This window comes from Mandrillus leucophaeus, unplaced genomic scaffold (assembly GCF_000951045.1).
Source record: "Mandrillus leucophaeus isolate KB7577 unplaced genomic scaffold, Mleu.le_1.0 Scaffold980, whole genome shotgun sequence".
Taxonomy (NCBI): domain Eukaryota; kingdom Metazoa; phylum Chordata; class Mammalia; order Primates; family Cercopithecidae; genus Mandrillus; species Mandrillus leucophaeus.
In genome coordinates this window covers 878372-890665 of record NW_012110697.1, presented here as the reverse complement: position 1 = coordinate 890665, position 12294 = coordinate 878372, and the positions used below count along the sequence as shown (strand labels likewise).

At 38.6% G+C, this 12294-nt stretch overlaps 1 protein-coding gene across 1 annotated transcript in view; it reads left to right on the top strand.

The window, feature by feature from the left end:
- Positions 1 to 203: 203 nt before the first annotated feature.
- STXBP6 (syntaxin binding protein 6 (amisyn)) overlaps positions 204 to 12294 on the top strand; it is an 87812-nt gene continuing 75721 nt past the window's right edge. Inside the window, exon 1 of the mRNA XM_011971029.1 lies at positions 204 to 438. Within this exon, the coding sequence (XP_011826419.1) occupies positions 204 to 438 (235 nt within the window). The remainder of the gene's footprint in view (positions 439 to 12294) is intronic.

The window sequence follows — 12294 nt, the reverse complement described above, 5'->3', positions numbered from 1 at the left end:
CTCTCGGCAGAGCACTTCAAAGCAGCGGAATGTGGAAAATGAGGCTCATTCTGCTCCCTTTTCAGGGCTGTGGGAGTTCTAGTTACAGTAATTGATAGTTGGTAACGTGCAGGGTCCACTCGCCTCTCTTCCATTTCTGCCCAAGCCCCTGCTCCTGCTTGATAACGTCTTAGTAATGTGCCTCATATTTGATGTTCTCCCACATGGCCCATTGCAGCTCTCATGGTCTGCAGGCCAGATGCAGCCAGCGTGGGAACAGCATGGCCCAGAGGATTGCAACTCAGTGCTGTCAATGGGATGCCAGAGCACAAGGACCAGAGTTCAGAAACCTGCTCTGGCAGTCTGCTCCAAATGCCCATGGAAGACAACATGGAGAGGGGGCGGGGGGCGCTGCCCTCTGCATGACTTTTCTAGGAAGAAAAAGACTCAAACCAAGGGGTGTGGTTGGCCCAGAATCAGAATTGCTTTCTAAGCATCCAACTCCATGGTTTCTTCCTCCTCAGAGTTATTTCCCCCCTTGAAGAATATAGAAACATCTGGCTCATTTACCAAGTCCTCTGGCAACCTCTGAAATTTCTAAAGCAGAATAGCTAGCTAGATACATGAATTTAAAAAAAGTCTAAAAATAAATACTTCCACCTAAAATCAGAATTTGCACCTAGAATTTTTCTCTTTCTCTCCCCTTTCTTTACCCTCTTTCTGCCCCACTTTCCTCCTTGTTTTCCTTCCACTTTTTTTTCTCTCTACTTACCTCTTTCCATTAAAAAAAAAAAAAACTAATGTATCCATTACCTATGTATTGACTGTCTGCATTGCATCAGATGCTGTGAATACATGGGTGAGCAAGACAGACACTACCCCATAGAACCTAATGTGTACGTGTGTTGGGGGTAATCTAATAATTTCAAAAATACATAGTTATATACTGAGATAAGTACCAGGAAAGAAAAGTACTAAAAGCCAGGAACATTTATAAAGGGAACCTGATCTGGTCCAGGAGTTGTAGGAAGGCTTTCTTCTGAAAGATTAATGGGGCTAACAAAAAGTGAAAGAGCAGGATAGTCATTCCAGGAAGAGGAAATGTTCTGCACCAATATCATCAGATGGAAGCATTACATGTTCAGGACATTAGAAGAAGTTTTATTATAGATAAGTCAGAAGAGAAGGAACACAGTATTCCATTGGAGTTATCTGTTAGTTTAGTGTGGGAGATTTTATGTATGTATTGAACAAATCAAAGCTTTACCTAAATAGTTTTTCTAGATAAGTTTTTCTAAGTTATAAAAGAAATACGGGTACCCTCAAGGCTAATGTTAGTGGTAGGTAAAATGAATATTGGTTTTCCTCTGTTTAGTGAAATAAGATAGATTATAGTATTCATAAGGAATTCTAAGTAAATTTCCTTAAAGAGGGTCGGGCAGTTCTCCTGACAGTTTTCTTTCTTCACAGGATGGGGAACAGGGAATGAATTAATGGTGAGGTTTTAGTGTGAAATGAAATTGTGATATTTACTAATATCTTAATAATATTTTCTTAGTCTTTTGGTACTCAGGCCAACCATATACAGGATATGAACTGAGTATTCAAGGTGTCAGTAACCCCTATTTATCCTTCAGAGGGAACAGCACTGTGGAGAGATGGACTCAAGCCCCCAATATACTGCCCTATTATTTATTTAAATAGGCACTTTTTGTCTAAAAAGGAAGTGTTCATAAGTCTGTTAGGAGGACTCCACGGTTGGTGGAAACAGTTTCTTCTCCTAATTTGTTTTCAGGCCTTGTTTGCACCCGTGATTAACACACTGTCCAAAGTTATCTGTGCACAGAAGACGTTGTGAGCCCTTCCTTAGGAAACTCCTGGAAAACAAGGACATAACTGAGCAAGAGGAAGACAGATATAAGAAACAGGGATTCCACACAGGAAAAAAGCGAAGACAAGTTTCAGGATAAAGGTCAAAATAGCGTCCAGATGGCAGTAGTGCACTGGCACAAACAACTTGCCTGCTTGAAAATGTAATCCTACCCTGATACTTGATTGTTAGCTTGGCTGGGTATAGAATTCTAAGTTGGAATAAATGTACCAAATTAAATAAAGGATAGGGCAATCAGCTGGGGGTTTGTGCCTGTGTCTCTATAGCACTGCTCCCTCTGAAGAATAAATAGGGTCTAACTCTGCCTTGAATCTCTTGTTTAATCCTGTTTCAATTTATTTCAAAGGAATACATTTTTTGAAGATGTTGTTGCTTTGTATTCTAGATTCCAGTATCCTCAAGAAGTCCAAAAGGATGCTAATTTCCTTATCTTTTCTATAGGACATTTTTCTTTTTGTCTCTGAAAGTTCATAAGATCTTTTAATCCCTAGTGTTCAGCAATTTCACAGTAATAGATCTAGGAGTGGTTTCTTTTCATCTATTGTACTAGTAGTCAGTGGGTCCCCTCAGTGTTGGAATTAATATTTTTCAAATTTTCTTGAATTCATGAATGATCCTCCTCCACCCAACCCCTGGGTTTTCTATGTGCATCTTTTTTTTTTTTCATTCAGTACTTTGTTATTCAGATGTTGAGGATCTTATGATGAATATTGTGAATTATCTCACATCCATGCCAACCTCCTTCCAGTTTACCTTTGTGTACTGCAAGGGCTAGAAGGATAGGCACTGTTTCTAAGATCTTTTGCAGCTAGTGTTCTGAATGTGATTTAGATCTGTCTGTACTTCTTTCTGTTCTGTTGGCAGGTATGGCCATGGAAGCTTTTTACTGTGGGACAGCATTAGCAGGCATCCCAGTGTTTGGTCACTAACTCTGTGAGGTCAAGAAGCGGACTGCTTGCCATCCATTTTGCTTGTATGGATTGTGGCAGGCACAGCCTGACTTTGCAGTCCATAGCAATACCTATGACTCCCCGATCTTGGCAGCAATAACATGCTTCTGGAATTAGTGGCTCTAGTGGCAGTTTGCCACTTCAGGAGGCAGTCTCTGGATGTTAGAAGAGGTGAAGCTCCCTTTGTGGCTTAGTTCTCTAGTACAGTTGGGGAGTTGTACTGAAAGCTCAACTTCAAGTGTGCTTCTTTAGCTGTCTTAGAGATTATGTTATTTAATGTATTGTAAGAAATAATTTCTGCTAAAACTAAATAACATGAATTATTTTCTCTGCAAAGGATTCTGATTAGTATGACTCTCCTAGATTTATTCTTCTAATTTCTTTTTACTTTTTTCCTGTCTTCCAACTCTATTTTTGGGAGGATATTTTCTTAACTTTAGTTTCTAACTTTACAGTTGAGTAATTGAGCTTTACAAATTCATACACACACATACATATAATATGTAAGTACACTTTTTTCTTTTCTGGGTATTCTTACAGCATCCTGTTTTAGTTTTATGAATAGACCATCCTCTGTTACTTTCCTGAGGGTATTAATGATAGTCGTTGTTATTGTTGTTGGTTTTAAGTTTTCTTCCCCCTGCATAGTCCCTGTATATTCCTGGTTGCTTTTGATAGTCTGTTTAGGTCTCTGACTTTCATACTAGAGACTTGGCTCAGTGATTCTTGGTGGTCGGCTCATATTTTAAGAAGAGGACCTTAAAAGTCAGTTAGAAACCCTGAGCATGTCATTGGGTGTTGTTACCTGGGACTTCATGATAAGGTGGCCTGGCTGTGCTGTTTAATGGGGAGGCCCCTGATGTCACCCTCTTCATGGTTTTCTTCTTGTCCAGGTTAGATTCCCCAGGGAAGGATTTTTCTAATCTGCCTATAAAAAGTATAGTCTGACTGCCAGGGTCCTGGGAGCTAAATACAAAAAGAGGAAAGGGGGCGGGGTGCTCTAAACAAGTATGCAAATATTCTCTTTGAAGAAAATAACAACAGTAATTATTTTTAATACATTGCCACTACCCTAAACTGTGGCTGGTACATAGAGGGTTAGAAAAGTCAGGAACCTACCCATAAAAGCAGAGAAAGGGATTGGGGCATCTAAATATTTTCTTGAACAGACTTTGAACCATTCTGTTTTTGTTTTTTTAGAATTTTTCTTTTTTTTAGATGGAGTCTAGCTCTGTCACCAGACTGGAGTGCAGTGATGCAGTGTCAGCTCACTGCAACCTCTGCCTCCTAGATTCAAGTGATTCTGTTGCCTCAGCCTCCTGAGTAGCAGGGATTACAGGCAGGCACCACTACACCCAGCTAATTTTTGTATTTTTGGTAGAGATGGGGTTTCACCATATTAGCCAGGCTGGTCTCAACCCTCTGACCTCATGATCCGTCCACCTCGGCCTCCCAAAATGCTGGGATTACAGAGGTGAGCCACCGCACCTGTCCCATTCTTTCTATTTTAGCTCTGTCTCACCCCTGCTTCCAAAGGTAGTGATGAAGCCTTAAAATCCATAGATTTGGGGAGATTCTTTGATACATATTGGGTGGGTTGCTTTGTGGCTTTTCCCTACTGCCAGCTTAGGTTTCAGCTTTCTTGTGCCTATTTGGGTCATTAACCACCTATCCATTTGCAATATAGCTTGCAAAGTTTTGTTGATGTTGTGTTCTCTTCCATTTCATTTGTCTTTGGGTTTGTGCCTTTAAAAGACAATCTCCTTAGTCACTTTAGTGAGGTTTAAGAGAAACCACAAGTAAAGGCATGTGTTCAGACCATGGTCTTAACCTGGAATTTGGTTAACTTTTCTATGAATCATGAAGAATAGAAGTATATTGGCTTTGCTTTCCTTATCATCATGTAATTAATTATTAAAATTGTGGACTATATGTCTTTAAACTGTGTATTAAACTTAATTTTGTATGAGTGTGTCTAAGCTTAAAATAGAATGGAGAAGAGCAAAAATAAAGAAATGCAGTGTGTCCTAAAAATATGAAGTAATTTCCTTCCCTCGCTGCTAGTAGTACTTGTATCAAGCTGCATTAGCACCAGAACTGTATTATTTACACTGATTTGACGATACTTAGTGGGAAGCATGTGCAGTCAACATCTCTGCCTTAAACCCCTGGCAAAGGAAGAGGGGTGGGTTTTGGTTTTTCTTTAGTGTGTTTTATGTGATGGTAATTTATATTTGCCACCCAAATAGTATACTTTTGGGGAATTTACTATTAGGGAGTTGTGGCAACTCAGAAATGATTTGCTTGAGTTCAGTGAAACCTTTCACATCAGCACATTCTCACTGTTCTTCATTCCTGGTGCCTACAGCAAAGATTTAATAAGCCCTGTTTGCAAAACAAAAAGAGAAAAAGAGTAATGGCTCAATGGAAGGCTCCATTAATGTTTCAGACCACTGACTGTTGAATCCAAATATAGATTTTAGGAAGAAGGGCTGAGAAGAGTGAATTTCCTCTAAAGCATAAACCTTTTCATCTTTACTATGAGATTAAAATTGAATCATGAAAGTGGAAAAATTAATCGTTGGGAATGTGTTCTAGGTATAATGCTTACTTTTTGATTAGAATTCCTTAGTTGCTAGTGATGATAAATTAACAGAATTTTGCTGATTTTCAGCAAAAAAGTAAGGATAAATACATGATTTGCCTTTACCACTTTTTATAAAAGTCATAATGAAATAAAGCACCAAAGGGTAGAGAAATGTTATATGTAGTATAATAGTTTAGGAGGCTTTTCGTTAAGGCCTTAACTATCAAGAGCTTATACATTTCTGGAAGTAAAATAATACCTTTCCTGCCAAAATACCTTCTCATTCATGCTTTGAGCCCTGATGTCACTTCCGGTAGGACAGAAGCTAGATGAAATTCTGTAGTTCCATGTTTGTTGTTTAGAAACTCAGTGCAAGGGATTGCATGCCTCTTTTGAGAGGGTTCAGGAAGTAGAAGGCGTAGCTCAATACCTGTGGATTGGATTCAGGAAAGAAACAGCAAGATATTCTACAGTGCTGGACTAGGAGTTGGGAAACTTGGATTTTAATCTGGATTTATCTGCTCATTAGTTGCAAGTCCTTCTCAATTGCTTTATTGGTGTTTTTTAAAATTCTAAGTTAGCTAAAATGCATGTGGCACAAGAATAATGTGATACAGAATGAGAGTGTTACTTTGAATACCAGGTATAAGTTCAGACTGCACGAAGTGTTGGCAAATGTGTAAATAGTTAAAGTTAATGTGAAATGACAAGTCATAAAAGGTGAACAGAATTGTTGGCAATCCACAGAATAATCAATACCACCAAATTCCAGAATAAAATAACAAGAACATGTAATTTGAATTGTTGATGAGTTCTAGATAGCAAAGATTTCTCAGAGATGGTTATTATGATAACCAGCATTTATTGAACACTTAATATGTCAGACCCTGTATTAAGGTCATTCGATGCATTATCTTATTTATAATCTTTATAATAACTTGGATTTATAGTTACTGTTATTATTCCTATTTTATAGATAAGAACATGGAGGTATAAAGTATCCCAACCAAAATCGTACAGATAAGAAATGGCAACTCAGGCACTTGTAGCTGGGTCTTTTTGACTCCAAAGCAAGGTGTTTTTAACCACTAAGTAATATTTCAAAAATTGGCACCAATTGAGAATTATATCAGAATAAAATATCAGAAATAGCTAATGTTTTCCTCCTCTTTTTTGTGAACTCTAAGCGATCGGGGCAAGTAGAAGTTTTGCAGGTCATATACAAAAAGTGTTGTCGGAGTGTCCTGCCTTGAAGAAGATACTAATCTAGCTGAGGAAGTGGGGGATTAAGCAACTGCATAAGGAGACCAGACAATGTGTAAACATAGAGAAAGAAGCTAGGCTTGTTAACCCTGGATAAGTGCAGATTCATGAAGACTAAGTTCAGATATCTGAGAATTGTAAATGAAAGGCAAACCAGATTTGTTTTCTGAGACTCAAAAACCATATTCATATATTCCAGTACATGGAGTAAAAGGGCATCCATCCACAAGCAGTAGCAAATTTTCTGTTACTAGGTACCATCACGTCACATAGATGTCAAGCACATGGCCAATGTTCTTTAGAGTTCTTTTAACCTAAAAATATAGACTGAAGATATTTAAATCAGTTTGGACTAAATACTGAATGCATGGGGAGGATTTCAGGGAAAAGGCAAACCTTGAGCTGATAACTGAGAGAATGGATGTCATTCATCTGTGGATTGTTAACAAGTGCAACTGTTCTGACTAACAGAGAAACTAGAAGAACCAGAGCAGTGCCTGAGTTAATGATTTGGGGCAAGTTTGCCCTTCTCTGGCCCTTGGTGGCCTCCCTTGTGAAGGTAGGGGATTGAGTGTGATGGGCTTTAAGGCCTGTCTATCCTAGGTACTCTCAGAGTCCTGAGGTGGCTCTCCATAGCAAGCCTGCCTGGCCTTAGCAGTTTACCCTGTGGCCTTTGGATATGCCAAATCTCGAGTACAGGAAAATAGACCTTCTTCTTAGAACACTTATTTTGGAGATAGAGGGGCTCATCACGGCATGAAGACTGACTGACTTGGCAATACCTGGAAGAGGTGGCAGACACCTCAGAGAACCTCTTAATCCAACGTATCAGATATGTTTTGTTTTGTTTTGTTTTAAAGCAATGTTTTTGAATTAAAGTAAAGAATAGAAATATCACAGAAACTTCATGGTCCTCTCTGATTTTCAAATATACCCCCACTAAGTTTTATTTTACCCAGAGCAGGCAGGTGGAAACCTTGAGACATTTTCCTTCTAAATAAGTGTATCATCCTTGCTTCTTGATTTTTCATGGCTAGGCCAGAACAGAGCACTAATGGGGAAGCAGTGAAGTTTTGGAAAGCTAGAAAAGCAGTCTCTTGTGTTTCCTGACAAACCTGTGGAATGCTTCCTTATGTCTTTCATCTTCAGAGCTTAAAAAGTATTTATTTCTCATGTGACTTTACACATAAAGGCAAAAACCATGTCAAGGCACAGTGAGAAGCTTTAGAATTAAGTATTTCATACTGAATGTACCTGTCATGGGGCAAAATATATAAAAATGGATTCATAAATAAATTATTAATAGGGTATTCATAAACATTACAGATCCATATACTTTACTGAATATGTGCATATTTTTGGAAAGTTAGCATTGAAGATTGATTTTCCAGAGGAACTACTTTGGTGCCAAGTCATTCTTTGTGTATGCTTGGGGAGAAGACACAGAGGCACAGTCTCTGAAACGCCATGTCAGCGAGTGCCGCCCATCTCGCACTGACTGTTGGTTCAGGTAGGCAGTGCATTGGGTTTTTTGTTTGTTTGTTTGTTTTAATTGCTTTTGGAAAGTGAGCTATATTAGAATTACTGTCCCCTGGAAAATGAATCAAAATAGGATTCCTTTATTGTGTTCCTGAAATTTAAAATGAAAATTTGTTGTTTCAGAAATAGAGATGTTGGTACCTTCTGTTTCTGAATTTCCATTATGAATGGAAGACTGAAATCAGGAGCTCTTTGCAGCTGTGCTTCAGGTCATTTTAACCAAAATTCTTTACAGTTATATTTGAAGATATGAATGTGTTTTGACAAGAGGAAATTGTTATATTTTTTTCCTAGTATACCTTTTAAGGATTAGATTAGTCTGCAACCAGTCCCACTCCACAGAATGTAGGTGGCTGATGGATCCTTTGAATCTTAATGACTCGCCGAAGCCTTCTTTTTCTTTGTCTTCTGAATAAGATGTGCAGAGATAGCTATACAGTTACATGCTGAAAATTGATTATGAAATTTCTTAAAGAGAAGGCAGCCTTTAATAAAATAGGAGTTTTAATATGAAAGAGGAGATTTAATGTTTTTAGTTGTCCCTTATGTTTAAACCTTGTTTTAAAGATAGCTTGTTCTTTTGTTTGCCAATTACTTAAGAGCGTGTGTTGTAGGAAACTTCCAGTTCAAAACATGTTTTGAAAACATTCTTTGAGGAGGAGAGTCTGACATTTCCATTCACTTTTGCAGAAGAATCCCAGGGGGATTTAAACATTATAGAAGAACAAAAACTGGTCAGTAAGCCAGATCTCAGAACCAAAACTTCCCAGTGGAAACTCTGCTGACTAATTCCAGCCCCGTGATTCCAGCGGGTCATTTTTCTGTAATAAACAGAATATCTGGGAAGTTTTTCACATCTCATAGCCATCTTTGAAAGTATTCAACGTGGGTGCTTTAGGGACCAAGGGGCTTCCATATCTAGATAGTTGGAGATTTAATATTTGAGGCTTCTACCATTCATGAGCACTGTCTCCATGGTTTATGGCATAAATTTTTGTGGTTTCCTTGATCACAATTTTTTACCAATATGATTTTTAATTACCAAAGTAATAGTGGTATACTTGATGGGATCCCGGAGTAGATAGAGGACATTAAGTAGAGACTAAGGAAATCTGAATAAAGAATGAAGTTGATTTAATAATGATGTATCAGTATGGATTCATTCATGGTGACAAATGTTCCTTTACAGCTTTTTTGTTAAATCTAACCCTATTCTAAAATAAAGAGTGTATTTTTTTAAATCATGCTTTTAGCAGTATTTCTCTACTTGAGAATTACTCTGTTTACAGAGAAGTAAACACTCAGAGGAACACCATATCTGTGTGTGTGTTTGTAGTTATGAGACATATACACATATTTTTTCATAATTTGCTTTTCTAAATGAACATCTTTCATGTCACTAAATATTTTATAGCATTATAGTTGCATATTTAATTATGTAAAAATAAAACAGAATGCATGTAATCTAATCCCTTTTATTGGAAACTGAAGTTATTATCCATATTTCATTATTATAAACAATGTCATGACCTAACCATGTAATTAAAGCTTTATTCACATTCACTATTATTTTCTCAGGAGCAGTTTCTAGAAATGATATTACTGACTGAAAGAATTTGCAAAGTTTCAAAAGTGTTGCCAGCTTTTAGATGCATAAATTTGAATTACATATCAAGTGGAGCTGATTATCTATGAACAATTATATGAACAAATAAACTTACAGTGGAGAGTTGGTAGGCTAGAGCTAGGCTGATTTAAGGGTTCTATCTATCAATGAATTTATTAATTTATTTATGAATGTATGAAGCCTTGCTGAGAATGACTAGGGGTGGAGTAGTGAACTAGAAGAGAATGACCAAATAAATAAAGCCCCAGGGAGGCACGTGAAAGAGTAGTGGGTGGACACAGGTCAGTCCAGGCTTGAAAAGAAGCAGAGTGCTAGAAACACAGCAGCTCTGTAGATGGGTGTACTCATCTCCTGTTGGGTCCAGTGAGGAGATACACAGTTCTGCTTGAGCTTCAAGCATCGCAAGGTTAAGGAAGTCAGGACCAAGTCCCATAGGCATGGGAAAGTCCCTCTTATGCTCAGTCACCCAGAAGAAGGGTAGGCATTGATGGGCAGTTCATGTAGGAACCTGTCTTGAGATAGGTTAAGATGTGATAGTGAGAAGAGGGCCCTGCCAAGGTATAGGAAGGAGAAAACCAACATCCTGATTTGCACCTCCCAGTCTGTAGGCCACTGGCCTCCAATTTTAGGCAAATTGGAGGGGATCTTCCCCATTCATAGAGATATTCGTAAATCCATCCTGCACATCTTCGCTCCAGCCAACCACTAGCCCCTGTACACACAGTTGCTCTGTATTCCCCACCCTTTTGGCAGCTACATATCAGAGTGATGACTGGAGCTAGGCCTACTCCTAACATTGTCATTATTCTTCCCAAGCAAGCCAGCCCAGATCACCAGCTTCTTACAAATGTATGCATGTCATTGCTAGGAACAGTCCTCATGTGATTTTTCAGTCTGTCCCCCTGCCTTCAGGGAGGTTAGGTAAACTCCAGTCTAGCACAGCTGCCTTCATATCATGACTGACTATAAATGGACTTTCATAGTAAGTTGTGTTTTTGTATTCAGATACACTAAATTTATGAATGTCATCTCTGCTGTTTTACTTCAGCTTGTCATTCTTACCATTTTCTTGATTCAGGTGTTTTCCCACCATACAGTTTAAATGCCTTTTTCGTGGTATTTTGAATGGTGTCTCAAATACTTGAGTTATTTTCTCAAGTCTATTCCCTAGACAGGGATTTGCTTTTCTACCATTATTTAAAGAGTATTCCAATGTAAACTACATCTGTTTGCTGGCTCCCTGGCCACCCACCATGGCCTTTAGAAAGTGAAGATTCAGGAAGTAGTGGAGTTCCAAGAAAGTGTAGAGAAAGCTGCCTCTGACTTTTACCCTTCAATTAGTGGCCCACAAACACTGAACACAGCCTGAGCCTTTCCCAGAATTCCCACTGTTCTGTTCAGATTTGTAGGAAAAAAAAAAACCCAGGAGATCAAACCTCTAGACAGCTCACTGGAGGTAACATTACCTGCAAAGTAAGGTGTATGGGGAAGCAAGTAGGTAGCAGAGGAATGAAAAGTGTGTGAGAATAATGCTTTCAAAACAGTAGGATAGTATCTGAAAAGTATCCTTGGTTTTTGGATTTTCAAAACAATGAGAAAACCCAGTTGCAGTGGATGAATGTCGGAACCTTATGAAATGTGACTCATCTGACCTTTCAGAGATTGGAACTGCCCCACAATGCTGTTCTGATAACTCTTCTTCTCTGCCCTCTAAAGTCCCTGCTTCCCTTTCTTTCCTTTTTAGTACCGGGGTATACAGAATCGATTCATCATCATCATCAGTTCATGACATGTTCTCATCATTGATCCATGGCATGGCCTTCTTTTTGTATTTGGTCATTTAAAATATATGTCTCTTTTATTGTATTAATGGGAACTGGGATGTTTCCAGATTTTTGTTCTCATGTCTCCCTTTACCTTTCATTTTCAATACAGAGCCCAAATACTCAGCACCAGGTAGCAGGAAGCAATGCATCATGTACCTGGCCTACAGTTTCTGCACTAGAGACGTGGTCCTTTTACTGACTTCCTGTACGTTTCCTGGTTATGACCCTCCCCGTCCTTCAGAGGGTCTTCCTCTCTATGCACATTGAGGCTGATAAGACAAGCCTCAGTTGTACCCATGGCACAGTAAACATGTGGCCATGAAGTAAGCATTAATGTACTCCCAAGAGGTTGGGAATAGATTTTTCACTCTCCGGAACATTTTCACAATCTTCGCTCCTGTGGCTAGTTGCTATGTTTTTTTGTTTGTTTGTTTTTGTTTTTTTCAACGCCAGAAGCAAATTCCTAGTGGTGCCTAACTAAGGAAACTTTCCGCTGGTTTCCCTGGGGAATATTGTGAACAGTATAGCGAATTAGTAAGTACGTTTTAAAATGTTTTCCCAACACCCTTTAGCATAAGACAACTTGGGACATGACAAGGAGAGGAGACAAATGTCAGTTCAGTAATTAATGT